At 34.5% G+C, this 14,245-nt stretch overlaps 1 protein-coding gene across 1 annotated transcript in view; it reads right to left on the reverse strand.

The window, feature by feature from the left end:
- COL4A2 (collagen type IV alpha 2 chain) overlaps positions 1-14,245 on the reverse strand; it is a 273,590-nt gene that overhangs the window by 74,567 nt on the left and 184,778 nt on the right. The window contains exons 17-18 of the mRNA XM_044670533.1: positions 6,868-6,921; positions 5,041-5,107 (exon numbers count right to left, since the gene is read on the reverse strand). Of these exons, the coding sequence (XP_044526468.1) occupies positions 5,041-5,107; positions 6,868-6,921 (121 nt within the window). The remainder of the gene's footprint in view (positions 1-5,040; positions 5,108-6,867; positions 6,922-14,245) is intronic.

Genomic DNA, 14,245 nt, shown 5'->3' on the forward strand with positions numbered 1-14,245 from the left:
TTATAATATACACACATAATATGTGTAGATAAAATCTGCATGTATTTAATATATAAAATACATCAATAGAATATAATATCCATGTGTATAATATGCACACAAAACACATATAACACACAACTTACATACATAAACATGCATGTAACACATGTACACAACAAGTCTATATAACACATGCAGGTGCATAGAAACACACATGTACACAACATACATGAACACGTGCACACAGACACATGCATTGTGTATATAATATAGTCCTATTATATGTACATATAACAGACACATACAATGTATGTATAAATGGGTGTGTATATAATATATGTATATGCATGCATGCAATATATGTTTATCTGTGTATATAACATGGATGCACACAATACATACATAATATATGCATATAGGTATAGAAAATGAATGTGAGCAATACATGTACATACATATATAATATATACACATAATGTGCATGTATAAAATGTGCATACAATATGTATGTAATATATGAGCACACAACACATGTAATGATCAATGTATAGAATACACGTACATACATAGACATACTTAGAGAATATGTATACAACATGTATAATCATGTATCCACATTTATGTTTCCCCATTTAAGTTTTGCCATCGAGTTGACACCTTTCTTTTCTCAGTGATTCCTGCAAGCGAGCCCTAAGGCACGCAGGAGATTTTCTGGGAGCACTTCTGGATATTTTAGTTCACAATATACTCTTCCAGCTGCCATGGAGGAAAGAGATCAAATTTGTTCTCTTTGACCCTGGAAAGGAAGAAGTAGGAGCAGCTGACAGAAGTTCCGAGGAGCCCCACAGCAGCAAAATAAACTTCTCTGTGGACACAATGACCCCAAAGGGAGGCTGAGCTCCACGATGGTGTTCTACATTGAGTGCATTCCGTGGGCAGGGCTGGAGAAGGGGAGTCCTGAGGTCCCTTCAAACTCTGCAGCCACGGAGACACCCACTTCCATCTTTATGGAGGCAAATGATTCTACTGAGATTCTGCTCTCTTTCATTTCTGTCAAGCCTCAAGGAAAAAAAAAGGACCGAAATGGACATTTTTCTTTATTGATGACAGAGGACTACCATCTAGTGGTCAAATTTCAAACCACAAGTTTCTTACTGTGTGAAGTTTTTGTTTGTTTTGGGAAGAAATTTGAAAGATATTTGACTCATCTTTCTTTATAGGTCAGAAAATTGAATCTCGGAGACTTATCCAAGATCACAAGGTGGTAAATATCAGAGTCAAAATGAAAAAGATCTGGATGTTGTTTTAATTACATCATCCTCTCAGAAAAAAAAAAAAAGCTTTCTTTTCTACCCTATCCCCCAATAGTCTTCAATCTGATGAAGATTCAAGCAATGTATTGTGGTAAAAAATGGGTATTGTTTATATTTTATTGTTATAAAATTAAGAATAACAGACTGTTTTAGGAAATATGCAAAAGGTCATTAATGAAAATATGAAAAAAATACATTCCGAAGGCCTTCAAGGTAAGTGAAAATTAAAAGCAATTTTTTTAAACAGGAAAAGGTCAAGTGACAGTAACTTGATTTTCTTTTCATAATATAAGTTTTATAGATCAAGGGAATGAGGTATATTTAGCGTATTTTGATTTCCATACCATATCTGGTAATATCTTCCATGATAGCCTCATGGAGAGGTGAAATACAAGTTGGATTATGTTTTATTATAATATCCCTGGTGTCCCCATTACCTTTACTTATCATTTTCTACAATTATAACCAAAGAGTATTTTTTAAAAATGCATCAATATAATATTTTATTTTAAAATGTTAATGATTACATAAAAAACTAAAATAAGACAGTAAAATGGGGTAAATATTCTGTTAATAACAAATACAAGAAATTAAGTAAAATCTATAACCAAAGAGTATTGATTAGTGAATGGTGTCGCATCAGTTTCCTAATCTGTAAAATGAGGCAAGTAAACCAGATTGTCTCTAAGGTTCCATCAAGTTATATATCTATATCTTATTATCTAGTTAATGTCAACAATTCCATAAGTAATGCTATGAGGTTCTGTCCTGAGCTCCATCATATATTTTCATCAATGATTTGTTTAAGTATAAAGGGGTGATTATGAAATTCACAAAAAAGAGGGAAAATTAATCCTATAGACTACATCATCCAGATTCAAAATGATTTCAATAGCAAAAATTCAGGGATGAAACGATTGAGATGAAATTTAAAACAAAGAACATAATCTGTGTTTAGATTCAAAAGACCAAACTGCACAAGACCTACAGAGAGGGATCACAGAAGGAAAGGACTACTGATTTAGAGCTGCAAGGTGCTTTAAGGACCACCTCGTTCAACATCACTTTATAGCAGGGTTAAGATATAATCGTGTAGGTGGTGGAAGATCTGGACCCTGAACTTGGTCCTTTGACTTCAAAGATAGTTTTAAGGTTGTCATTATTTCATGAGAAAAGGATCTGGAAGCTTATCACAAGCTTAATACAATGTGATTTTATTCCATTATTTATTTATTTTATTTAAAAATTTTTTTCCTATGGGTACATGATTCTTATTGTATCCCTCCCCTCTTCCCTCCCCATGTATTATCACTCAAAATCCACTTCCATATTATTCTATAATGTGATTTTTTAAAAAAAATCTGATGCAATTCTGAGAAATTTTTGGAAATTAGTGTGCAGTTGACTGTCAGTCATCAAGTATTTAAGTGTTTACTATGTGTCAGGCATAGCACTAAATAATTGTGATGCTATGAAAAGCAAAACCAGCTCTTGCCCTCAAAGGAGTTAACATTTTAAGGGAGAAGCCTTTATATAAATAACTATGTATATGCATATAAAGAGTACATGGGAGATGATAAACTCAAAAGGAAAGCCCTGGCAATGGTGAGGGGTAGAATTGGGGGAGAAAGAACAGCCAAGAAAATTTTCCTGAAGATGGTAAAATTTGAACTGAGTCTTGGAGGAAATAAGGGAAATTAAGAGGTGATGAGGGAAAGCATTTCTGACAAAGGAGGTAGACACAAAGGCAACAGCTCTGGGAGATGGAGTGTCATGTATGAGGAACAGTAATTAGGCTACTGCAGCTGCCCAGTTAAGTGGATAGAGCACAGAGAAAGACCAGAGTTCAAATCTGACCTCAGATACTTACTAGCTATGTGACTTTGGGCAAGTCACTTAAGCCCTGCCTATATAAAACTGGAGAAGGAAATGGCAAGCCACTCCAATATCTGTGCCAAGAAAACCCCTGGATAGTTTACCCATGGAATCATGAAGAGTTGAACTATACATGTGGAGGAAAGTGTAAGAAGAAAGGAAAGGTAGGAAGAGGTCAAAAGTAAAGGATTTTAAATGATTTTAAATTTATTGAATTATATAAATAATAAATACAAATATAAATATTACATAAATAAGTGAAATAAAATGAAATAAATGAATTTAAATTAAAATATTTTACATTTGACCTTGAAGGTAATAGGGAGCAGCTGGAATTTATTGAATGGAGGTGGAATGTGATCCAAGATCTTAATCCTGGGGATCAGACTTGTGATTTAGAAAAATCAACTGTTGAGTGAATGAGATCGTTGAGGCAAAGATGTCAATTAGGAAACTTAAGTTCGTCTAGGTGAGAAGCGGTGAAAGCTTGTATTCAGGGGTGGGCTGTGTGAGTGGGACAAAGGGGTCATATATGAGAAATGTGAAAGTAGAAAAGAAAAAAATTTGTACAGATTCAATATGAGCAGTATGAGAGAAAAGCTGGTATCATATCAAGGTTGTGAGGTTAGGTATAACAATAGAGGACGGAGTTAGATAGAGGAGTGGGCTTATGGGAAAATCATGAGTATCCATTTTTGGAGATGTGGAATTTGCAATAATTATGAGATATCTAGATCAAGAGGTTCAAAAGGCAGTTGGTGATGTGTATCTGGGGAAAGTTGTTTGGAGGATGGATTGGTAGAGGGATAGACTGTAGGTTGAGTGATTAATTAAGAAACTATTGTAATAGATCAAGTGAGAAGTGATTAGAATCTGAATGAGGGCAAAAGTGTGAGTTAAGAGAAGGGAACAGATGGAAGAGATGCTCTGAAGATAGAATCAATGAGATTAAATAATTAATTGGATATGAAAGTGAGGGAGAGAGAAAAGGTTGACTCCAGAGTTGTGAACATGAGTAACTAGACTCAACAAAAATGGGGAATTTTAGAAAAGAGATGAGTTCTATTTTTGAGTGATATCTACAAAGAAATACGATGGAGATGTCCATCAAAAAGGTTAAAATGAGACCATAATTTGGAGGTATAGCGAGAATAGAAAGGTATAGGAAGAAAAGAGAAAGTTTAGGATGGAGCTATGGGGAAGACCCACACTTAGGGAGGAAGAGAATGATCCTGATACAGACTAGTAAGAGACAGTAGTGTCACAGAGATCATGAGAGAAAAAGTATATTTAAGAGGAAGGTGGTGCAGATTAGCGCCAAACACTGCAGAGAGAACAAGGAAAATGAAGACTAAGAAAGCTAATTGGATTTAGCAATTAAGAAATAATTGAGGGGCAGCTGGGTAGCTCAGTGTATTGAGAGTCAGGCCTAGAGATGGGAGGTCCTAGGTTCAAATCTGGCCTCAGACACTTCCCAGCTGTGTGACCCTGGGCAAGTCACTTGACCCCCATTGCCCACCCTTACCACTCTTCCACCTAGGAACCAATACACAGAAGTTAAGGGTTTAAACAACAAAAAAGGAAAAGAAAAGAAAAGAAATAATTGATAACCTCTGAAAAAGCAGTTTCAGCTATGAGATGGGAGTGAAAGTCAGATTGCAGAGGAGTTTGAAGAGTCAATTCTTTTTATCACTTTGGAAAGATATAGGAGGTGAATATACCATTTTCCTAAGGTAAAAAAAAATACTAAAAAAATTTAGTCCATTGGAAGTTTATTTATGAAAATGTTTAACAAGACTTTCTTTTTCCCAGGCTTGCCCCTCATGCCCCCTTTTATAAATAATAAAACTAGCAGAGATGACATACATACCTTTCATTATGGAGGGGTGGCGTGAATATGTAGGTGGTCCAGGGGGACCTCGGTCACCTATATCTCCCTAAGTATGGAAGATGAGAGAATTCTTTATTTAGAAAAAAGATTTTTGAAATATTTGGAAGCATACTTTCAAAGAACAAAGCTGGATTTAAGTGCTATTTAAATAGAGGAAGATTTCCTCTTTTTTCATTTTTAGATTTTTTGAAGGTTTATTCATTTATCTTTTACCTCAGGTACTTTTTATTAAATCTATTTTTTAATTATATACTTAGTAACCACTACCACCAACAAAAAACATATAACTAACCAAACACTTAAAAAATTAGGATAGGAACATGGTATATGACCACAGATACCACATTATTTAGAATTTGCTTAAAAATATGTAAGTAACTATATTATATATGCTAATATAAACATCCTCTGCTTTTGATTTTCCTTTGGATTTGTTTTACTTGGTTACTTTTTTCTCTTGATTTTGTGGCTCTTATTTTTTTAATATAATCATGTTACGTATTATGTTTTTTCTCTTTTCTTTATATATTTCTCTTCTTTTCTTTATATTTCCAATATTATTCATTTCTAGTGATAAAATATAATCCATTACATTCAAATATCATAATCTATTCAGTTAATTCTCCTATTCATTGCATTTGTGTCATTTGTAGTTATTTTACATAACAAAAAAGGCTACTATGAATATTTTCATAAATACACAATAATGCCCTTAGGGTAACCTTAGTAATGGGATCTCTAAGTCAATAAATTTAAATAGCTTTCTAACTCTTAATGTATATTTCCATCTTTTTTTCTAAAAAAAAAATCATAGCTGTTTTTTCTCCATGTTCCTATCAGCATTTAATTTAATCACTTTAGCCTACCTGTTTCTCAGTTAACATATATTACTAGGATCATATTTTGCTAGATTGGTCCTTAAGCAGCAGAGACAATCTGTCGCTAGGACTATACTCTTTCCAAAACAAGTCTATCCAGCTTGGTCATACCCAGTGGAATTATTTTTTTCCAGTTTCACAACTTTTTAGGAAAGCATAGCATGATGACTGTTAAAGTAAGACTTTTGCAGAATATTATTGATGGGACCATATTCTAGTCATGAGGAGCAGATAGACGATAGAGGGGATAGAGTGCTGGGTTTGGGATCAGGAAGATCTATATCCTTGGGTTCAAATCTGCCCTCAGCCACTTACTAGCTATACGACCCTTGTCAAATCACTTAACCCTATTTGCTTCCATTCTTCATCTGTAAAATGAGCTGGAGGAGGAAATGGCAAACCACTCCAGTATCTTTGCCAATAAAACCTTAAATGAGGTCTTGAAGAGTTGGACCCTCCTGAACAACAAAACCATATTTTATCACAGAGTTAATGGATAGGAACTGGGTCTATGATTTCATCAATATAGGAAACTCATAGATTAGGAAACTCTTTACCAATGCAGGCTTGGCACCATTTTTGTAACTAATGTTCTTAGAGAGTTGCCTAGAGTAGTTTTGTCAAACTCAAGTAGAAAGGGAGGAGGGGCACCACATATTGATTTACTTCAAAAATGTAATATTATCCATTTTGTGTATTTTTATTTTTAATGTTTCTCAATTACAGCTGAAGTAGGGTATTAAGTTAAATGATTTGCTCAAGGTCACATAGTTTCAGAAGTACCACTTGAATAAAGTCTTTCTTGTGTCAAGGCCAACTTTCTAGTCATGAAGCTATAAAGCCACTCATTCTAATCACACACATAAGAAAAATGAATTAAAAATAATTTGATCAAAGATAAAACACATTTCCTTGATAAAGATATTACCCATGGTCCTTTAATGCCATCACTTCCTGGAAATCCAGCAGGCCCTGAAATTCCCTAAGGCAAAAAAAAAAACAAAAAACAATAAAAAACGACACCACTAATCATGAAAATCATAAATATTCATTTAGGCATTTTTCCCTTAAATATTTTTCAAATATTTATGGCAAGGTATTTATATGGATTTCTAATTCCTTAGAGAGATACTTTAAAAAAGCACTACTTTTTAAAAATTAAGTTTTTCTTTTTAGGTACATAGTTAGATACTTGGGTAGAAATGTGAAATTTTTTTTCTGTCTGGGAATTTAATTTGTCTTGCCAAAGGATCAATTATAGTAGGAACTCAAGAAATAAAAAATACAAACCTCTAGGGATTTATTAAACAAGCAATAAATTATCTGGGTTCACATTAATCATATCTATTTATCTATCTGTCTGTATATGTTTATCAAGACATCTATTTTGCCTAGGGCAAAATTAAATTACCTAAGATCTCACTTTCAACTTGACTAAAATATGATTTGTCCTAACCATATTCAAACCAGTGGAAACCAGTGGGGAGAGGGAGTGCTGAGATTCCCCGACTAGAGAATCCAGAGTAACAACACCATGATGCTTCTGGAGAAATAGTTCTGTGAAAATGAATTTTTGGTTAGAATCCTATTGAAATCATCTCAGATTTATTTGCTCAATCAATTCATATTTAAATTAAATATACATAGAAAATCAAAGTAAGCCCTTCCACCTATGAACTTAATATTCTTTGAAAGATTGTGGGTAATGGGAAAGGTGCTGTAGAACTCTAGAAGAATAAATGCTGTCCTAGTTTTTAAAAAGGGAAGAAGATGTAGACTGCAAATTATACATAATCAAGCTAGACTTCTATGCTTGGCAGATACTAGGAGATATTTTTTTTTAATTTTAAATTTTTTTGAATTGAAAATTTTTATTTAATTAATTTAGAATATTTTTCCGTGTTTTTTTTCCTCCATGGTCCATATTTATCATGGAAGAACATGATTCATGTTCTTTCCCTCCCCATCCCATAGCTAACGCACAATTCCACTGGGTTTTACATGTATCATTGATCTAGACTTATTTCCATATTATTGATGATTGTAGTAGGGTGATTGTTTAGAGTCCACATCCCCAATCATATCCTCATCAACCCATGTGTTCAAGCAGTTGTTTTTCTTCTGTGTTTCTACTCCCACAGTTCTTTCTCTGGGTGTGGATAGCTTCTTTCTCACAAGTCCCTCAGAATTGTTCTGGATCATTGCATTGCTGCTAGTAGAGAAGTCCTTTACATTGGATTGTACCACAGTGCATCAGTCTCTGTATATAATGTTCTCCTGGTTCTGTTCCTTTCACTCTGCATCAATTCCTGGAAGTCATTCTATTTCACATGGAATTCCTCCAGTTCATTATTACTAGGAGATATTTTAAAAGAGTAATTCTTATGCAGTGATCACTAAAAACCAGTGTAACATCACAAAACGAGGTCCTGCCAGACTAAGTTATTTCCTTTTCTGATGGAGAAGCTGGACTGGTATATTAGGGGAATACCGTATATATATATATATATATANAACCCATGTGTTCAAGCAGTTGTTTTTCTTCTGTGTTTCTACTCCCACAGTTCTTTCTCTGGGTGTGGATAGCTTCTTTCTCACAAGTCCCTCAGAATTGTTCTGGATCATTGCATTGCTGCTAGTAGAGAAGTCCTTTACATTGGATTGTACCACAGTGCATCAGTCTCTGTATATAATGTTCTCCTGGTTCTGTTCCTTTCACTCTGCATCAATTCCTGGAAGTCATTCTATTTCACATGGAATTCCTCCAGTTCATTATTACTAGGAGATATTTTAAAAGAGTAATTCTTATGCAGTGATCACTAAAAACCAGTGTAACATCACAAAACGAGGTCCTGCCAGACTAAGTTATTTCCTTTTCTGATGGAGAAGCTGGACTGGTATATTAGGGGAATACTATATATATATATATACTGTAGATTATAGTATACTTAGATTTCAACAAAGCATTCCTCTAAGCTTCCTGTCATCATGTAGACAAAAGGATAGAATATGAGCTGGCTGATGATATAGATACAGTAAATTTGGAACTGGTAGAATGAGCAGACCAAGTAACAGATATTAATTACTCCTTGTCAACTTGGATGGAAAGAACCTAGTGAAAACCCCCAGGAACCTGTCCTATGCTGTTCAACATTTTTATCAATGATGAATAAAAAAGTATAGATGACGTACTTGTCAAACTTGTAGACTGAAAAGATAGTTAATATGATGGATGATTTTTTATGTGAAACCCAAACTAAAACCATCAGTCTCCAGTCTCCACCTCTTAATGTTCATAAACAGCTTTAAGGATTTTTTTTTTCTTGAGGCTTCTAATGTGCATATGAAACTCATTTGGTTCAATAACCATGTCTAAATGTGACATCAGTTGAACTTCATGCTGGGGTTTAACCTAATTGTGCTTACCAGAAGAATACATGAAGGAATAGCTATTAGAACCTTACTTGGGGGCCCAACACTCCCAAAGGATATTAAGCTCTCACTGAAGATTTGTCACAGAACAACTGTAGTTAAATGTCAATCAAAACATTTCCATAGCCCTTGCTTATTTTGAAATAAAGTCAACTTTAGCTAAAAAATGTTTTTGACAAAGAGAAATGATAATAATATTTGATTCCTTAAGTTGTTAATTTTTAAAATTCACATGTCAATGTTATAATTATTCCTGTGTGATAAATTTTTCCCCCTTAAATTTCTTTTGGGATTTTTTTCTCCATTTGACCAATCTCCTCCTATGGTTTAGGAACAATCTGTTCTTTTTCAGAAATATTATCTCATATGGCTGGAGAGCTCATAAATGCATTGATGTTACCATGTGTGCAATAAGTGTGACTAAATGTTTTGGGAGCCTTGTTAATTTGGGTATGTTCAATGCTGAGAGATTCAGTCTCCAAACATTATATTCTGGATTATTTTCTGCATTTTTGAGTATTTTGCACAAGAATTCAGTACCATTTTGGGGTTGATGGTCCTATATCTAATTCTGTTGCTTTGCCTGGTACATATGCCAACTCTATCATTTAATCAATGAAAAGAAATAAATTTTTTCATTTTAATGTGAGGCTTTCCAAATTCTTTGTAGCTTTTCAGATAGGCATGTTCTTGGCTTGGAAAATGAATAGATTTTCTTGAAGTAGACTCAGATATTTGAACTCCTTGACTTGCATGATTCTGTGAGTTTTTTTTGTTCAAGTATTCACAAATACTTTACCATTTTAAATGATTATCTGGATAAATCAGAGAAAAAGGAAGATTTGGGGCTTCTTAGAAACTTGATCAATTATATTTAATTTTTTAAAAAAACCTTTACCTTCCATCTTGGAGTCAATACTGCATATTGGCTCCAAGGCAGAAGACTGGTAAGCGTAGGCAATGGGGGTCAAGTGACTTGCCCAGGGTCACACAGCTGGGAAGTGTCTGAGGCCAGATTTGAACCTAGGACCTCCCATCCCTAGGCCTGGCTCTCAATTCGCTGAACTACCCAGCTTATCCACCCCCCCCCCAATTTAATTTTTTAAGAGAAGAGCTAAATTCAAAGGTTTAATCATATCCTTCTGGAAAAGGTACTGCTTGTAGAACTTCCATAAACTAATAGGAAGAGAATGATGTGTATATTAATGATAGAAGCCAAAATCTATTCCAGGGAGTAAATTTTCCTTTTCTTTTATGCCTTCTAAATGTATTTTTTTAAAATTGCTGTTTACAATGGATCCCCTGAAGCTGCAACTGGTTTCTGGTTACATTTTATAATATTAAACTGGTGAACACAGCTGAACAGACAGCAGGAGGTAACAGAACTTGGCAAGTAAGACAGCACATAATAGAAGTGGCTGTCATATATCATGATGTTATTTAGCAGAATGATAGAGTCATTTGTATGGACCCCAACTATTTCCTCTGCCCCCCACCCCCACCCCCACTCCCTTATCAAGTAAACCACGTCCTCTTAGCAACTGGAAGAGTCTCACTTGACAGAAAGTATCTATTGTTTCCCAAGCTGTTCCAACTGTGGAGAGCTACATTAAATTAGTCCAAAATGAACATCTGGGCCAGGCTTTATAAAATTCCAAAAGAAACAGTGATACCATGTGGTTGGAGCATCTGCCTGAGAGAAACGGCAAATTCACTCAGTAGGGATTCATGGCATTAGATCGTATTTTTCATAAAGCCACTATCAGTGTTTTTTTTGAAGAACCATGAAGCTCAGGTGAGAAGGCACAGGACTGTAAATGAATAAAAGATGTTCTAATTTTTAAATGAGGGTGAATTCCTTTGGATGTAGCCCAATAAAATTGACTTTGATTCATGGAAAAAAAAATCTTTAACATATTAAAAAGGTTGGTTTACACTCATTAGAAAGGGAAATTAATCACTAAGAGTCAGCATGGATTCAGCATGGCTTATGAAAAACTAATTACTTTTTCTTTTTAGATAAGGTTATTAGAATCAGGTTACTTGGTCAAGGGAATGGAATAATTGGCCCTTCATGCCTAAATTTCAGGAAGTCGTTAGACAGTTTTGAAGACAAAAACAGAGAAATGTGTCTTAGATGAAAACTTATTTAGGTAGGTTAGGGAATTTTTATGTGACCAGAACCAAAGATTATTGATAAATACATTGAAGCCAACCTGGAGGAATGTCTTTAGTGTACTGTTCCTGGGGAACCACTCTTAGCTATGTTCTGTTCAACGTTTTGGTAAAGGAAATATGTGCCATCTTTATTAAACTGGCAAAATAAACAAATCGAGAAAGGATACATTGGATGATAGAGTGAAGTTTTTGTTAGATCAGGGATTAAACTCAGTAGAGATAAATATGATACCTTGCACTTGGGTTTAAAGAATCAATTTCATAAATATAGGATAGAGAAAATGGAGCTAGATAGCAGCTTATTTGACAAAGATCTAGGGAGTTTTATTGAATTATACATTCAATATGAATCAAAAGTATGACATGGAAGCCAGAAAGCTAATATCATCTGAAGCTATATTAACAGAGGCCTGATATTCAGAATGAAGTTCTGTCCTGAACAGAATTTAACTGGAATATCAAGTCCAGTTTTGTGTACCACCTTTTTGAAAGGACACTGACCAGCTTGTCAGAGGACTGTGACCAACATGGTGACAGTACGGGAGAATACAGCATATCATCATTAGTTGAAGGAAGTTGAGATAGATATTTAACCTACAGAAGACAATTCTCTGGGGACACAATATTTTCAAGTATTTGAAACACTTGGGTAGAAGAGGGATGAAAATTGTCCCGCTTGACTGCAGGGGAAGGACCGGGCATAATGTACATAAATGGCAAATAGACAATTTTGGGCTTGATATAAAGGGGAAAAACTTATTCATAATTATAATTGTCTAAAAGTAGATTAGATTGCCTATGCAGCCAATTAATCTGCTGACACTACGGGTCATCAAGCTAAGTATGGAGGAACACTTGTTGGAGATATTAGTTCAGTCATGGGAGGGACTCAATAGTCTCTGAGGTTCTTTTCAACTCTGTAATCCTTTAAATCTGGAACCTTCTCTATGGATTAAGAAATTCACTGGAAGGTGAACATTGACTTTTATTCCCGTCTCTGTGTTATTGTTACTATCTGTGATGATAGTATTTATATAAAAGACAGTATCCTCTTATTTTCGGAATATATATGAGATAGTATCCTCTTATTTTCAGAACAGTAGCAGTAATTAATTAAGTGTTCTGTGGGCTTTTGAAGCAGCTGTCACAATGCCTACATTTAGGAACCAATAAATTGGAAACCAAGGGTCATAATAAAATGTAATCAGCTTATGGTAAAAACTAGTGGTTTAAGCATGAAGACATAATATGGTCCAAGGTCCAAGCTATATTTTGTAAGCTACAATATTGAATGAAGGATAAGTGTGGTAGAATGACCCAAAAGATGCCTTATAATGACAGGAGTCCTGATGTGGGGATGGTTTGGGCTCTATCATTAATTTCTAGTTCTGCCAATGGCTTATTGACATGGTTCATAATTTAAATATCTTGGAAGACAATGGCCAGAATAGTCTCCAGGAGGGGACTTATACTTTCTTCCTAGCACCTATAAAGCTCCTTCAAGGAGCTGTAATGGGTCACTGAAGGGAGACTACATCTCACGGTGCTACCATACTATTGGATTTGACAATATCCTTGTTTCCCATGAAAGATTTCCCTAGTCAGAAAGAGGTCAGGGCAGGGAGGAGGAATGGAAAAAGATGACGTTACTGAATTAGGTTAAGGAGATTACATATGGATTTCAATTGTCTGGGTTTATGCTTCCTTCTATTAGCATGGAGAATTGAGAATCGAATGTAAAGGGAAATCTGAAATGCCTTTCAGAGTTGTTTATGACTGATTAACATACTTGATTTAAGTACCATTCTAATGAGGTCATGGATTCAATTCATATGTGGCACAATTTTTATTGCTGTGTTCTATGGTCATAGACTGAACTCTTAGCCTCTATCTGTTTAATAAATGCACAATGCTAGTGCAAAAGAGACTAGAGAAATATGCACATGGATATATTATTATTATTTCTAATAGTTCTAGTGATGACTTTTTTTTTACATCAACGTTCTCTCTAGAGATATACTCTATTGCCATTATCACTTACACGAGTAGCCCCAAGAAAGGCTGAGTTACTGAAACATTCTTTGTATAATGAATCCATTTTTATACTAGTTCATAAATATGCTGTCTCACGTATTATATATCATTAAAAATTCTACATGAGGTCTAGATATATGATACTCTTTTCTATAGAATGCTTTCCTTCAGAGAATAGCCCCAAAATCTCTCCACACAGAATACACCGTAAATATGATTGTCTCATTTAAATTAGAAATTAGAAAAGCAAATGTTAAATGAAGAATTATAACCATGTGAGGTAAATATAAAGACATAGCATGGTGCATTTTACTTTGGTGATATTATGGTATACAGTATTAAAAATCAGAAATAAGAATAAGAAATTTCATTAATCTAACCTCCCCTTAGAAATTATTGGGCTGTAATATCACATTGGTCCAAGGAATTTACATGCTAAAGAAACAACAGTTTGACAATGAAAGAATGAGGTGGAAGGAAATGAGAAACATGGATTGTTTTATAATAACTAAAATATAATAACTCCACTGAAGGCTGAAAGATATAGAGCCTTGAAGGTGAGCTCAGGAATTTGAAAGATGAAAAAAAAAAGGGATAACAGTTGAAGGACCTAAATTGGCTAGGTTCTTGGAAGAAAACAATGCAGGATGAAATGATCTAGG

This window comes from Gracilinanus agilis, chromosome 3 (genome assembly GCF_016433145.1).
Source record: "Gracilinanus agilis isolate LMUSP501 chromosome 3, AgileGrace, whole genome shotgun sequence".
Taxonomy (NCBI): Eukaryota; Metazoa; Chordata; class Mammalia; order Didelphimorphia; family Didelphidae; genus Gracilinanus; species Gracilinanus agilis.